Raw genomic sequence first — 16,045 nt, forward strand, 5'->3', positions numbered from 1 at the left:
TCACACCCCACCCCTACCTCCCCTCATTGTCTGTCTAGGCCCTTGAGTTAATTATCAGCATTGCACAGAGAGCAGGGATGGTACCTGTTTCTGGAGAAGATGGTGTATATACTGACGGAACTACAGGGGGTTTTCAATTTACATCAGCAGGAGCAGAAGAGCACGTGCAGGAGTGAGTTCTGAGGATGTGTAGTAGATTATGATATTTTATGTTCCTCAGCATCCATTGTGAATACAGGTCCAACCTTCTCATACCAGAAGTAGGACAAAGTTACCCTTGACACTGCTTCTCTTCTCCACCTCTTCCAAGTTCTTTAATTTGGTTGGTCCAGATATCTGTTTTATGCAATCCTTTGCTGGTGATCACCTCCTTCTTGGACTTATTGACTCCATCAACCTGATTCACTCCAGTGACCTCCATCTGGCCTGTGCAAATGTGCACAGTGACATCTCTTAGTAATGGTGTGACCCCCGGGATGTGCACCTGCTTGCTCTAAGCCCATCTCTTAGCTCTCCCCATGGGAAACCTGCTGAGATAATGCCCTGGACACCAATAAAGGCATGAGCCCAAAGGCCCATCTCTGTCCTGCTCACCTACTCCTGGCTGTGCACACTGTCCCTGTGACCTTCCTATTGGACCCACTGGTTCCCCTCTTCCTTCATGGGCCTATAAGTAATAAATGTCTGTCATTTCTTACTTTGCATATGGTTTGTGTTGCCCCCTCTGTCTCACTTGGATGATTTGCCTGCCCTAACTTTCATCCTGGAGAAGGCTTTCCTAGGGAGTGGGTATCTTAACAGGAATAAACTTAACAGTAGTCACAAGAGAGACACAGGAGACATGCCTGGTTACAGGTCAGCTAAGTAGGCATTGGTCCTTTCACCAAGATGAAGAAGTTCCCATGAAAGTCACATTGTAAACGTCCCTGACTTAATCCCTTGCAGCCAGAACAAGGCAGGGCTAGAGCGTGTAGCCACTCTCCAGAGAGACACAAGACCAAATTAGGGAAGGAAACAAAAGGTTGTAAGGGCAATTGGATAAAATATAAGGCCATGAGTGCAAATTTATTTACATGGGGGTACTCGCCCAGAATCTGGGATTTATTATGTAATCTCAAGTGCTCCAGAGAAGCAACAATAGTCAGTTAGACCTGCTGATTGAGACCTGGACCCAGAGGTGACCCTCTTGAAATGAGTTTGAAGTATTAGAACTCCTCTTGCATTCTGTGACCAAAGGAGACCTATGACAAATAGAAATGTTTTATATGAAACTTATTTGCACTTTGTCCACTCCTCTTTAACCATAGCCCCCAGCCTAGGACAGCCTGAGCAAAGCACCTTTCAGTCAAACCGTCAACAAAAACTTTATGATTATCCTTAAAAACTTACATTGTGTCCACTTTCTCTGTAAGTCAGAGAAAGTGGGGTGATTGTAACACAGTAATAACTAACAGAAACAGAATTTGGTGACCAATGTGGGTTTTTTCTAGGAATGAGTTTGATGTTGAAAAATCAATCAATTGACCACATTACCAAAATAAAGGAGAAAAAGAATTATCTCAAGGAGGGAGAAAAGACACTTGTTAAAATTAAGTAATTATTCATTGCAAAAATGCTCATGAAACTGGAAAATAAAAGGAAATTTTCTTTATTTGATAAAGACTATCTACAAAAATTCTTCAGCCAAATCATACAGAATGGTAAAACAAAGAACACTTTCTTCCTGGGGCCAAAAAAAGAAGTGCCACTGCTATTTGAACTTTTTCTGCACAATTCCAGAAGACTAGAAAAATAAATAAAAGATATTAATATTGGAACAGAAATGAATAATTGAGAGTGTTATTAATTACAAAGCACATAATGGTGTACCCTAAGGAATCTGCAAGCAATGTACCAGAATTAATAAGTGAATCTGAAAAAGTTGTATATAAGTACAAAATACAAAATTGTATTTCTATATATCAAATATAAACAGTTTAAAAATAATATGAAGGAAAAAATAGCACAAAACATAAAACATTAGGTAAGATCTAACTAAATATACAATAATTTTACATACTGAAACCCAAAGGAAAATGCTGAGAGAAATGTAAGTGTCTAAATGAAAGGAGAGATATTAGTAGTTATAAATTGAGTAAATATACAGAAAATTTTTAAAATGTCTTTTATTACTAGATTGATCTATGGAGTCAAAAGCTCAACCATTGAAGGGAAGAAAGTAGTCAGTAAAGCAACAATATCAGATTTCAAGATTTAAAGTAAAGATTTTTTAATTAAAGTAGTGTGCTATTATTTTAGACAGTGTAGTATTAATTAAAGCAGTGTGGACAAATAGAACAAGAGTCCAGAAGTCAGTCCCCTCTCTACCCAGTGCATTAATTTAATAAAACCTTCATGAAAATTCAGTGGAGAAAATAAAAAACTGAAACAATTGAACATCTTTAGGGAGAAAAGCAACAACTTGTTCTAACATTCTACCGAACACACACCAAAAACAATCTAAGATGGATCATAAAGCTAAATATAAAAGGTAAAAATATAATGCTTGTAAACAAAACCATAAGATAATATCTTCATGGCCTTGAGGTACAGCAAGAGATTCATCTCCATCACTCTGGGATTGCTCCGTGGTGCCTTACTTAGTTCTTTGGCAAGGTCATCATGTTTTCTTGGATGTCCTTGATGCTTGTGGATGTTTATTGTTGTCTGGGCATTGAAGACTTCAGTACTTATTCTAATGCTTGCAGTCTGGGCATATTTGTACCCATCCTTTTTGGTATTCAGAGGGAATTGAGTGCTGTGATCTAAGTCCTGGTCAGTGCAGCCATGTCAATACTAGAGGGCGCTCAAGCACAGAAAGGGGAAGACTTGAAGCCTCCTGGCGGTAGCGCCTTGGTGGGCCTGCCTAAGGCAGGTGAGACTTTCCTAGATTAGCATCTGACTCTCTTCCTTCCCTTTCCCCCAAATGGAAGGACTCTCATTCTCCAGGCTGGGCTGCCTGAAGTTGGGGAAGCGATGATGCAAGCCCTTCCCACAGCCGCCACTGATGGGATTGCTCTAGTCACACCAGACTATGTAGCCTGGCTACTGCTGGTGTTCATTCAAGGCCCAGGTGCTCTTTAGTCAGCAGGTGGTGAATCTTGGAGGGCTGGGTTCTTCCCTTCAATGTTGTGGTCTAGGGTTAAGTCTGCTAGTGTCATGTGGGAGTTAATGTCTGCAATCAGGAACTTCAGGCATCTGTGTGGCACTTGATTTTATGGTGGCAGAGGTGGCAGCTAAAGTGTATGACAAGGTTTCCTGTACTCTGCCCTTTCCTTTTTCCAAGTGGAAGGAACTTGTCCCTAAGCTGCACTGCCTGAACCTGGAGGAGGGGCAATGCGAGCACTCCCTTGGCCACCACAGCAGGTGTTCCAGCTATGCAAACCCCAAACTCATTGTATCTAACTGTAGAGCAGCACCAAGACTTGCCCAAGAAACACAGTCCTTGTGGCCTGACTATGTTTCACATTTATTCCTGGCCTCAGGCGAGTTTCCTGAGCTGGTGGTGGAGCTAGCTGGAACTTAGGTTACTACTGCTATGGTGAAAGATTCCCTTCTGGAGCTGGTGTGAATGCTCCCTTCATGGGTGCCAGCAAAATTCTGCCCTATGTTGTGTCCCCCTGTGATAGGGTGGCCCTGAGTTCCAATGTGAAGTCCCACAGTCCTGTGCCCTCCTTTCCCCAGGCACATAGATTCTCTCTCCACCCAGCACTGATTTAACAGTGGTGGGGGATAGTGGAGGGTTGTGATGTTGTGTGGCCAAAGCAAACCACCTCTCATACCTTCTGCAGTGACACTTTCAATGTTACGATGACAAAACTAGGTACTGTGATTGCTTGTCTGTTGTTTGGTTCTTACAAAGGTGTTTTTCTGTGTGCATAGTGTTTCAATTTGGTGTTCCTGCAGGGGGACAATCCCTAGAGAGTTCTATTTGGCCATCTTGCTCCACCTGTGGACTATGCAAACATATTTACACAGGAAATACCTGCACACACACACAAACACACACTCACAATAACAAATGATAGATTGTAATTTATCAAAGTTCAGAACTTTATGCAACAAAATTTATGATAAAAAGAGTTAAAGGATGAGCCCCCAAATCAGGGGTGATCACTGGGATATATCTAGAAACCAAGGACCTCATCCCCTATTATACTTATATACTCAGATGAATATATATATATATATATATTCACAGCTATGAGGTAAATAAACTGCAAATTCTGTTTTTATTCTTCACTATTAGGATTTTTGGTTTGGGGTGCTAGGTGTCAAGTTGTTATGAACATATTTTGCATGTCTTTTGGTAGTTATTGCACTCAATTCTCTGACTAAAAATGCTCTGTTGAAGGGTATAGGGATACTGCCCGACAATTTTCCAAAATGGTTGTACCAACATAAATTCCCACCAGCAAAGTATGAGAATTCCATTTACTCTGCATTCTTGTCAACACTGAATATTGTCAGTGTCTTCATTTTAGTTATATGAGTAGGATACAGTGGTACTCATTGTAGTTTTAATTTGCTCTTTCCTGATGAGTAGTGGGGTTGAACATCTTATCTTTCCATAATCTTGTTGATTATTTGGATCTCATCTTTTATGATGTATTTGTTTAAATATTTTTCCCATTTTAAAATCAGTTGTATATTTTGGAAAATGTTTCTCAGCTTGAATTTTTCCAGCTTTATTGATGTGTACTTGATAAGCAAACATTGTGTGTATTTAGGGTTTATAACTAGATATTTTGTCATATTCCTTCATTGTGAAAAATCACCACAATCTAGTTAACATGTGTATTCATATGGTTAGCATTTTCACTTCTACCTTTGTATGTGTGTGTAATATAAACCTCAATATTTGGTTTTTCTTACAATTTTGTATTTTAGTTAATGCACTGAAAAAAATTAAATGTTCTCATTATCACATTGAATATAATATTCCAGGCCAGATGCACCTGGTTCATGCCTGTAATGTCTTGGGAGGCTGAGGCAGAATTGTTTGAGGATATGAGTTCAAAACCAGTCAGGTCAACATAGCAAGACCCTGTCTCTACAAAAATTAGAGGTACTGCATGACTGTAGTCCCAGATAGTTTGGAGGCTGAGGCAGGAGGATCTCTTGAACCCAGGAGTCTAATTTTACAGTGACCTGTGGTTGTACCACTTCACTCCAGCCTGCGTGAGTGATTCTGTCTATAAAAAGAACAAAATGTATATTATTCCATGATATGAGCATAATAAACTGCATAATAATTCCGGAGTTTGTTTTTATGTCCACTTTTTGCTTTTATGAATAGCCAACTAGTGCACATCTGTGAGGCAGTATAATGCTGGGAACATGATGTGTGGGAGCAGGTACGCCCCACAGTATCCGATTTGTTCCAGAGACCACTTGGCAGTTACAAATGCTTTTGGTGGGAAAGCCGGTTCTTGGCATTTGCATAGATCTTGAACTATGTAGGACTTACTGCTACAAATGAATTACGAGGTCAGGGGCAGAGCCCCAAATATACAGAAGTCTGTGTCTCCTAGTTTCCAGAAGGAAATATTTCTGAAATGAAAATTTGATTGAGGATGCATATCAAAGGGAGGAGAGCGTGGAAGCTCTTGGCTAGTGAAGGGCTGCAGAATTTAGGAGAGACATGAGAAGTTCAGAGACAGTTCAGAGGACAGCTATTATCTGAGAAATACTTTACAAACAAGGTTTGGGAAAAAGGTGTAGGAAAATAGGAAGTATATACACCTGACATGAAGAGCCTGACTATAGGAAAGGTCATGTTCACATGGCCCATGGAAGACTCAGGTGAGGCTGCTCAAGACCAGATTCTGCCTGAAGGCTTTGACACTCCTAGGTCCTACCTTGCCACCATGGGCTGAGGGAGTCAACAGTTTATCACAATGTGACCTATGCGTGGCTGGGGGAAGCCAAAGACTTGTAATGAAATTAGTGTAGAGTCCTGGACCATCTATTCCTTGGGTAGGGTTAGAAAAAAAGGTACGGTCAATATAATGAATGGAAGATTGAAGTAATAGGAGGGAATCGATTCCTGAATTTGAAAATATTGGACTCATTCATCAAAGCATGCGCATGTGCGTGTCTGTGTGTGTAGAGAGGATGTCTAAAGTTCTTGTGCAGTTTAAGTTTCACTAACTTCAGAAATATAAGTGCTAAATTTAACCCCAATATCACTTAAGTTTTAATTATATACATTTATTTTATACTTATTTTAGTTTTGGAATGTTGAATAACGTTATTAGTTTTATTTGAGTCAGGTACTCTGATTGAAACACTAAAGGCTGACTGGAAAATATTTTATATTCAACAGTCATAAAACTAAAATAAGTGTAATTGAACTTTAGGTTTTATATCTACGTTAGAGTAAGGCGACAAAATTCTGTAGATAAGATGGATTTGAAAATGTGTGTAATCTTGAGAGTATAAATGTCTGGATAGAGGAAAAAATTCCAGCTATTTCAGACTTCCAAAGTCCAAGTCAAAGGTTGCACAAAGCAAAGCAGGACTCAGGTCATAGCTGGTTACAGATAAAACCAATGGAACATTTCACTGAGGTAAACACACCGTATGAAGAAAGGGTGAATTTGTAAAACAGAATAACAGGGGAGGACAGAGGGACCCAGAAGTCCCAACAGGGGCAGAGGATCTGCTGGGATGGTGGGTGGGGGCTGTGGCTGCCCTCCTCCTGATGTCCACTCCCCACCGTCAAAATCCCTTTATGACTCTCCTGTCCTCTGTGATGCAGGCCTGAGGCTACAGCCAAGCCTGGGCACCCTCAGCACTCAGTTGCTTCAGGCAGCCCCACTCTGCAGACAGTGCAGAAGAGTTCCTGTTTTCTGAACAACTATCCTGAGCCCTGGCTGAGTTCTCCTTCTGTTTCACATTGTTGCTTTTGTACCTCTGCTACCTTGTATCAAAAGCATTCTCACCAACCTTCTGGAAAGACTCAGACATCCAAAAGGTAAAAAGCTCCCAAGAGAGATTCCCTGTTGCTGTTTCCCTCCTATTCTCACATTTCTAAATGAGTCTGATTGGCTTAGAGAGTGAAAGAACATCACTCCTCCAGGGAGAGAGGTTGGCCAGGGCTAGGGGTTCAGGAGGATGAAGGCTCCCACTTTAGGCTCACAGGCTCCCTATCTGGGTGTGGGGAGATGACTAAGATAAATACCTAAACACGTGACTTCGTGATTGTGGATTGGCATATTGAGAAAGTGACACTTGATTGTCACTTTCTCATGTTTGGTATCACTCAGCCAACCCTTCCTTTAGGTTGAGATGCTCAGGAGAGCAATGTCCAGACCATCTATGTTCTGTCCTGAGAATACAGGGTCCTCTGAGGGAGCAGATGTGACTGTTGGTTTCTGATTCTGTGTCCCCCTTGAGCAGAGAACTTCTGAGAACTGTAAGAGGAGATTCAATAACAAAATCCTCTCTTGATTTTCTGAGAGAAGGAATACAGGAAATATTCCATCACTGTGAAAAATGGATGAGAAGAATACGTTTCTATTTGATAAAATGGGGAGGCCCATTATTCTTGGATAATGAATGTCTGAGCCTCTTAGGGAAGAGGTGTGAGAAAAGTGGGTCTCAGCCTCTCATTCTTTCCCTTTTGTTCTCAGCAGCATCAGGGCAGAGCCAACAGGGGAAAGGAAGGTGGAACATTGAAAGGTAAGGTTCTGGGTATTTGACTGAGCTCTCCAACTGTGAGTCTTCCTGTTCCCTCCGTGAGGCCCTATGTCCATGCTCTCAGAGGATGTCAGTTGCTAGATACAGTTTCCTGGGAAAAGAGAGCCCTCTGAGGAAGGTTCCTAGGAAGATATTAAGCGACAAGATACTTCGGTGTCCAAGCTCTGCCCATCAGCGGGCAGGAAGCAGTGACTGACTGGACACTGGGTATTCCCCAATAGGTGGCCAAGGGAGATGTCCAGGAAAGACTAAGTGTTGGTTTGGAGTCAGCACTTCTGTCTCCTGACTGTATCAGCACTTTGACTTCCTGGGTGCTTAGCCTCCTCTTTGAAGTAAACACTGAAGTCTGAGCTTCACGTGGTGGTTTGAGCAGCATGTGGGATAACGTACTTCATACATGTAGTCATCAGAGTACAATAACCCTGGGGTCTCCCCTGAAGGCACTCCAGTATGATCCCTGTGCTCCTATCTTCCTTACATATCACCTACTCTCCAGTTTTGCCACTTTTGGAGAGTTGTGTAAATAGAAGCCGAAGAGAGAAGGAAGCTGAATTCCACTCTGAAAAGGTGATGAATCTTTCTTTGTGTTTCCTGGACCCTTTGGAGAGCATGCTCTATACATTTCAGGAATTCAGTGTGTCCTGCAACAGTCATGCGAGGTGGTAGCCATGGGATGGTTGATGTGAGTGACGGGCTTGAGATGAGGCCACAGAGGGTATTGTGAAGTCAAGGGTGGGATGATTTGAGGGGGAGCAGGCTTCAGGCAGCCCCGCCCTGCTAGACGAGTAGGCTCCCCTTTCGTTGACCTGGTCCTGGAAGCAGTTTTGTGCCTCCTGTCTTCTGTAGCCCCCAGGGTATCACCGTGGTACAGTCCGCATTTGTCAGCTGTGTATCCAGACTCCCCGCGTGAGACGTGCCATGGAACAACTGCTGAAGTCGAGCCACTGGTGTCCTGGGAGTCCATGATGCTGCTGCTGCCTCCTCAGGCCTGTTCACTCCTGTGGTTTCCGTGAGACAATCTTCACCCACTCTGTCCTCTGCACTCCCCGGAAGCCCTCCGGGAGAATTAACACCAGGCTCTCTATCCGAACCATCTTCACCTCCACCCTCCGTTTTCTCTACTGACCGGAGGAGCCCCTTATGTGACTTAACATCACACTCACCACTCAGTCACTATCTGCTCCCAATGCCGGTTCCTCCCTTGGATTCCACATTCCCAGTGGACATTCAGCACCCAGCCATTGGCCTTTCTTCCTCACCCACCATGTGACATTCAGGGAGCAGATGTTGTTCTCTAATCAGAGGGGACTTTCTCTCTGAACACCGTCAAGTGATTTTAAAGTCTGCCTTTCCTCAGATGTCAATCTCTTACCAAGTTTATCCCAGAAAATGGTCCCACTGATTCAAATGTTGATCATCAGGAACCAACAGCCTGTCTGCTTCACCACCACCAAATGGCACTTTAGCTGTGACTCAACCTGAACATGTTTCCATTTTAGGAAGCTTGTTCTGGAGATGTTATCCCCAGATGGTGCTGATGAGATGTCCTCTATGTCCCAGCAATCAGAGGCACTGACCCTCCAAGCAGTGTCAGAATTCTCCTGCGGGAGCCTCCACCTCAGGAGTTTTTTTCCCTTTGCATTCTAAGTCTTCATTCATGAGAGACCCCGCAGCCAACCTTGTAACATCTATTTATCTTTCCCTGCCCAAGTCTGATGTTCTGGCCCTCGTGGAGAGACAAGTTTAAAATTATGCTGATTTCATGATATGGAAGGAAAAGGACAATAAAATAGGTTTTTTTCCCAAAGCAACTTAGGCCAGACTCCCAACTACCAAAATTTGCCATGTATAATGTGCAACTATTTGGCCCAATTTTTGAGGGATAAACAAGAATACGCATCATATGTGGGTAGTAGGGCTTTGGAGTGGGGGTGTACTCACACTTCCATGTGGGGGTCTCCAGAAGGTGTTGTGCTTTCCTTCTTGGGCCTACTGAGTTTATTGGGCTCCAGTCTAGGAGAATCCAAGATTTGGTGGGAGGGAGCCAGTGTGGCCTCCGCCTAGTGCCATGACCAAGGGAGGGGGCTGTGGTGGGGCTGGCGAGGGAGGCCCTGGCCTTGTGGAGTGGAATCTGTTGTCTGAGATGTCGCTGCACAGAGGGGGTTGAGAGCCCTGCGCAGAGGGTTTGGGTGTCCTGTGCAGAGAGGGTTTGGAGCCCCACGCAAAGAGTTTTGTGTGCCCTGTGTGGGTCTCACGGACCACCATGGCTGCCTTTGGGTTGAGCATCTTATAAGCTCCTGCGCCAGTGGCCACATGTGAGAAAGTTGTTTGTGGCCTATGAAGTGATGAGGAGTGAATGGCTCCGATGATCAAGGTAAGGGGCAGCCTTCACAGAGTGGGTCACTGTGGAAGGGTGGCACAATCTGCATGTTTACAGAGGAATGTTAGCCCTCCCCACATGTGTCTCTTCTGGCCAAGAGCTGGATTGTGTTTTCCGGAATGTTTGGGCCAAAAACGTGGGTGCACAGTATGCATGGCAAAATATGGTCAATTTGTCATGGACAATGTTAGTATCATTTGCCAGCAAGCATGGCTCAGCAGATTCCCTTCCTTTGTGAACCAGCAAAGGCAAACCAGAAGACCTGCACGTGGACAGCAGCTCTTGTGTCCTAAGAACTTTGAGGATGACACATAGCAAAATGCATGCAGCTCACCTGTCACTGCAGGTTGAGTCCGTGCCCTTTGTAGTATTTGTCCCAGGTGATGGTCCTCAAAATCTGTGTTCTTCAATCTCAAATACCTTCATAGCTAAAGATCCCCAGTAATTAACCATCTCCAGGCTCTCTCCATGTGTCAAACACTGCCCAGTCTCCATTCCTTAACCTTCACTCAGGTCCGGTCTCAGGCCCAATTTAAATTCCTGCTCCCAGTCCTGTCACCTGGTTGCCTATCCCAGATTAGGTTCTGGGGGGCGTGTTTTCAAAAACCCCAGAATGCGGCTCAGTGTGTTATGCCATCTGACATTTCCTACCTGATCTGGAATGTGTCACAGAAAGAGGAACAAATTATTTGATCACACAATTTTATACTCTGTGATCAAAAAATTCCTGGAAGACTTTTGTACTCTAGTTCCCAACATTCCCCAGCCAATCCTCCAAGGTTGTATTCTGACCCCCATCCTTCTAGAGATTTTTCTCTTAGCACTGAGCTTCTGAAGAAAACAGGGGAGCATCATCTCAAGAGAATTTTGGATTCAGCCAAACTAGAAGCATCGAAGAGAGATGCTGAGAAATGCTTCACTTAACAAGGATGTTCAGAAGGATCAGGAACTTAGCCTGAGGAATAGGCAAAAAGATCATCTGCTGAGTGATCTAAAGAGGTCTTCAGATAAGGATCTGGGTCTACCTCTCTGAAAGGCCTAGAAAATCACGAAATAATTCAAGGCCCTCAAGAAGGAGCCTAGGTCTGAAACAACTGGAACACATGGGAACACCAAATTCTGAAGGTGAGATCTCCAAGCCCCCATGTAGAAGAAGCTCTAAAGCTAGTCATGTAGAACAGTTTGGGACAAAAAATTCAGTTGCCACCTTGGATTAAACCCACCTGCCTCCTCACCTGTGCGCAAAGGAAGGACAAGGATCCCTAAGACAATCGTCGTTTTATGCCAAGCATGAGCCAACAGAGAAGGTACAATTAGACAGACAGTCTCGTCAGGCAGACTCTTCTGTGCACCCCTCATGGAAGCATAGAAAAGATTCATGAAGACATGTTTAGGAGCACATGTCTTCCCCATCCCTGTCACTGAAGGGGTGGCCTCCTACTGAACAACACATTAGAAAGTAAATGCTTCCTTGTTGTAAGTGTATTTCTAAATGCGGAATAAAACAGAAGGGGCAAGAAGATTCTCTCGAAAGGGCAGCCCCCAATTTTGTCAGGACCGTTCCACACCCATGGCCAACAGTTAGCCTGCGACCCATCCATGACCCTGTGCAGGTTGCAAGTTGACCGGGTACTTGCATGCCCCGCTGTACTGCTGAGATTGCAGGGTCTCTCTGCTTCCCTGCATTTCCTGAGAGGAAACTCACTCCCTTAAAACAAGAATCAAGAGATTCTTCCCAATAAATATTCTCCTAAGAGTCATGTCTTTTCTCTGTGCTGATTTGGGGCATAGGTTTTGGGGAACCTGGAGTATATGCTTAGTTAGAATGGTAGAAGTTAGTTCACTTCATCCTATTGGCTTATTTTGGCCTCCAAATGTTGACCAGTGTACTGGCGCTCTTGTTAAGGAGGGGATATTATGTCCCCCCACACCCTCTTCCCTGTCTGAGGAAGTTTGAGCAGATGGGCTGCTTCCCATCTGTTGGCCTGCATGGAATGACATTGCAGCTCACACCTCTCTCGTCATCTGTTTTATTTCCCTTACAGCAGTGGCTCTCAACCTGTGGGTCGCAACCCACAGGATCTGTATTAAAGGCTGTATAGCATTTCAAACGTTGAGAGCCACTGTTGTAGAGGATTAAACAAGATAGCTCTTCCATACATGTAGAGAAGGACAAAGATATGTATGTATTACAGAAAATAGTGGTTTAATCATGTCTCAGAAAACATTGTCAGTGAGCAGAGGATCACACAGGTGGGTGAGGGTGGGTGGGAGTGCTGGAGGGCTTATTGCTGTGATGGATACTGGGCTGATTGAAGGAGGATCTGAAGGACAGTGTAGTTGGTGCTAAAGAACCTGTTATGTGGGGCATGATCGTGTGCTGTGGAAGAACACAGGTACTTGGACCTTAATGGTGTGGTTTCCTCAGTGGAAATTGAGGAACAGAAAATTCTCACAGGCTTAATTGATAACTGGGTCCCGAATGTGGCCACTATTTGGATGGGTAAGGTGCATGTTATCCTGGAGGAAGGAGGTGAGATAAACAGAGCATTGCTTGTGAAAGATTGTCAATAAAAAAAGTTTATGTGGGCTGGGAAGAGGGAGCCAGGGGACATATATCATTCTAAGAGAAAAAGAGATTCAGGATAGAGGAAGCCAAATAGTTAAGTGGATGCAAGTCGGGATTGTCTTTAACACTATTGTGCTAATGTTGTTTAATTGCCAAATGCTGCCTGTTGCAGCTGATTCATTTTGTGTCTACCTGCTCTTTGACCTGATAGTGATTTGTAGCCTATAATCCTGTGTTTTGTGCCAGGTAGCCAGCCCAGTTCTACCATTTTTATCCCTCCTAGTCTAAAGTCCATGGCCATACACCCTTCCAGCAAAACCTCAACCCTACAACAAGCTGCCCATATTTTCACTCCCTGTTTCTGAATAGCCAAGGGATAGTGGAGAAGTCACACAAGGCAGGAGCTGTAATTCATGATGCTGCATTTCATTTGGATGCTAAACAATCTTTAGTGGTCCTGTCTTTCCTGTTACCCATGGCAGTGCATCCAAACCTTTGCCACTCTTTACAAACTCACCACAGAACTCTCATTAAACTCCCCTAGTAACATGCGTGTCACTTCCTCCTTCACAGAGAAATTTAAACCCAGAGGGAGTATTCAATATTTTCCCTTGGACATCATTTTCAGGTACCTTCCTCCTTTCTACGTTTTTTTCTTTTTTTTTCTGGCAACGGCTGGGTTTGAACCCACCACCTCCAGCATATGGGGCCAGCGCCCTACCCCTTTGAGCCACAGGCACGCAACGCTTCCTTCTTTCTGTTCTTTTTCTCTCAAGACACAGAAGCAAAGTGCACCTGCGCCCAACATGCCCTCATCCTTATGTTCTACTGTCTTCATAGTCATATTGATCATTGAATCTTTCAACTGCTGCCTTTTATCTCCGATATCTGGCTCAACACCAGCTCTTTCCCATTAACAAACACATTATCATCTCTTTAGTCATTCAATGAATCCTTCTCCATTTTGTACCCAGTTTTACCTATGATGGAATTTCTATCTTCTTTTCTCAGCCAGACTTCTTTATAGACATGTCTGGTTACTGGACCCAAAGGTATAGTTATTATATGCAAATATGATTGTGTTGATCTCTTTATTTTATTTCAAAATAATATGAGGCTACAAATTTTTAGATTACATCGTTCTCACTTCCAAGGTAAAGTCACAAAAGAACCCCTCACACATTGTGTCCATTAGGTGAGATGCCCACATACCCTCCCTCCTCTTGTCAATCATCCTCCCCTCTTCTGCCTCCTCCCCACCAAAGTACTAAAATATATCTCTGTTTTATTGTTCATGTAAACCTGTAATTGTTTATAAATTGGTTCAAGTTAGTATTGCACACATTGGATATTCATTTTTCCAGTCTTGCAATACTTTACAAGAAGAATGTATTTCAATTCCATCATATGGAGAATTCTCAAAGATCTAAAAGTTGATCTTGCCTGTGGTCTCTCAATTCTATTACTAGGTATCTACCTAGAAGAAAAAAAATCATTTTTCTACAAAGACATTTGCACCAGAATGTTTATTGCAGCTCTGTTTCTAATTGTCTATCTCTTGAAAATCACTCCCTCTCTCTCCATCACCTAACACATGATGTCCAAGTTCTTCTTCATGGAGAAAACCTCAAAGTCAGAGTTCAGACAGTGCAGGGAATCTTCAGGGAAAAATGTGTGACATAAACTTATCAGGACCTGCATATACAAGGCAAAGAGGAATCAACCTGGGAAGAAGTTTAGGTTAAGAACTTTGTGCTATGTTCATCAGGTACTAAGACTTAGTATAGCAGATGTAGGTCATACTAATCTTTTCCGACAATTGACATAAGCCATCTTTTATATGATGTAAACCTACATATTTGGGTACATAAGTGAACAGACTGATCAATACTGTAATACTTTCAGGGCAACCACAAGGTGATAAGTGTTAAAAACTATAAGAAAAGTAGCACTACAAAAACAAGTGGTTGTTGTAATCAATGAGGAAACCACAAAAAGTGGAACCAGAGGAGAGAGGTTTCTGAACAACGGTATGAAGCAGTGATTTTAATGATCGTTCAATTATTTTTGAAAAAATGTCAAAGCACAGTAAGTATATTCCTTTTTGAACTTTCTCCTTTTTGATCAGCATACTTTAAGTGTGCAATGGAAGTTTATAGTTTCAAGTGTGACACGAGGTAGAAAATTTGAAAAACCCTGGTATGCAACATAGAGATACACAGTAGTGGATGCCAAGAGGTTGACAGGGAAAAGATAATTTTTGCTAAAATCCTGGAGAAAGAGGGTAATAGATCCTTCCACTGCAGGAAGAGAGCTCTGTAGTTCCATCAACATGAATGCTAGAGGTGCATTAAGAGCCACTGAGCATGAGCGTGATGGTGCTGATGACTTTTTCAGAGACAGAAGTGCCAAATCCTTCACCTTGTTATCAGAGGCAGAAGCTAAAGCAAAAGAGATGCTCCCTGAATGCTTCGAGGCTTTCTAGTAGTAAAGCTGATCAGTGCTTTGACGAGTAACATTTTTCTGAAGGGGCTCATCAGGATGCATCACCAACTGTGGGAGGGGAAGATGTATTTGTAGCTCCTGTCTAAGATGCTGTACTTGTGTAAGTGCACATTCACACACATGCACACACACACACACACAGACGTCTGAACGTGGAGGGACCTTTCAACTGGGTAAGCTAATCAGAAAAACCCCTTGCCAATCCTCTTCTAATGGACAAGATTCCAGTAAAAAGCATTGTCAGAAGGGGATGGTCCTCTCTGTGTCCGTCTTTCTTTCTCTACATTTTTGCCATCTGGTCTTGAGAACTTGTGTACTGGAGTCAGGACAATGTATGACTCCAGATTTTGCCACTAGCTTTTGGTATGCGTTTAGGTAACTCAATTCACCATTTCTTCATCTGATAAATGACACAATAATTCTAATTACCTTTTGGGGGTGTTGTGAGGATCAAAGCAGATGGAGCATGTAGTGCAGATGTTGGATATCTATCCCTTAATGTCCCTGTCAGGAGGGATTTATCTTCCAATATGCATAGCCCCCAGAGGCTTTCAGAAAGGTTCCTGGCCCTTGGCCTTCACTGTATGTCCCAAAAGAGAAGTTTACAGCCAGCTGGTCCAGCCCCCGCTAGCTATTTTTCTGGAGGCAACACACTGCATGACAGATTCCCAGTCCCTATTTGTGAGGCAGAAGAAACAGGACTCACATGGTTTAGAAGGAAGAACCCCAAGCTTCCCAGCTCTGGGACAGAGGTGATGAAGAAGCTGTCCTGGGTGGAGCTTGAGCATGAGGAGTCTACTGTCTTCCCAGTGAAGCAGGGTGTGACACAGCATGGGTAAAATGTGACA

General features: G+C 43.2%; 1 protein-coding gene across 1 annotated transcript in view; it reads left to right on the plus strand.

Moving 5' to 3' along the window:
• Window positions 1-10,108: 10,108 nt before the first annotated feature.
• LOC128571057 (rap1 GTPase-activating protein 2-like) overlaps window positions 10,109-16,045 on the plus strand; it is a 60,704-nt gene continuing 54,767 nt past the window's right edge. Inside the window, exon 1 of the mRNA XM_053570734.1 lies at window positions 10,109-10,117. Within this exon, the coding sequence (XP_053426709.1) occupies window positions 10,109-10,117 (9 nt within the window). The remainder of the gene's footprint in view (window positions 10,118-16,045) is intronic.

This window comes from Nycticebus coucang, chromosome 18 (assembly GCF_027406575.1).
Source record: "Nycticebus coucang isolate mNycCou1 chromosome 18, mNycCou1.pri, whole genome shotgun sequence".
NCBI lineage: Eukaryota > Metazoa > Chordata > Mammalia > Primates > Lorisidae > Nycticebus > Nycticebus coucang.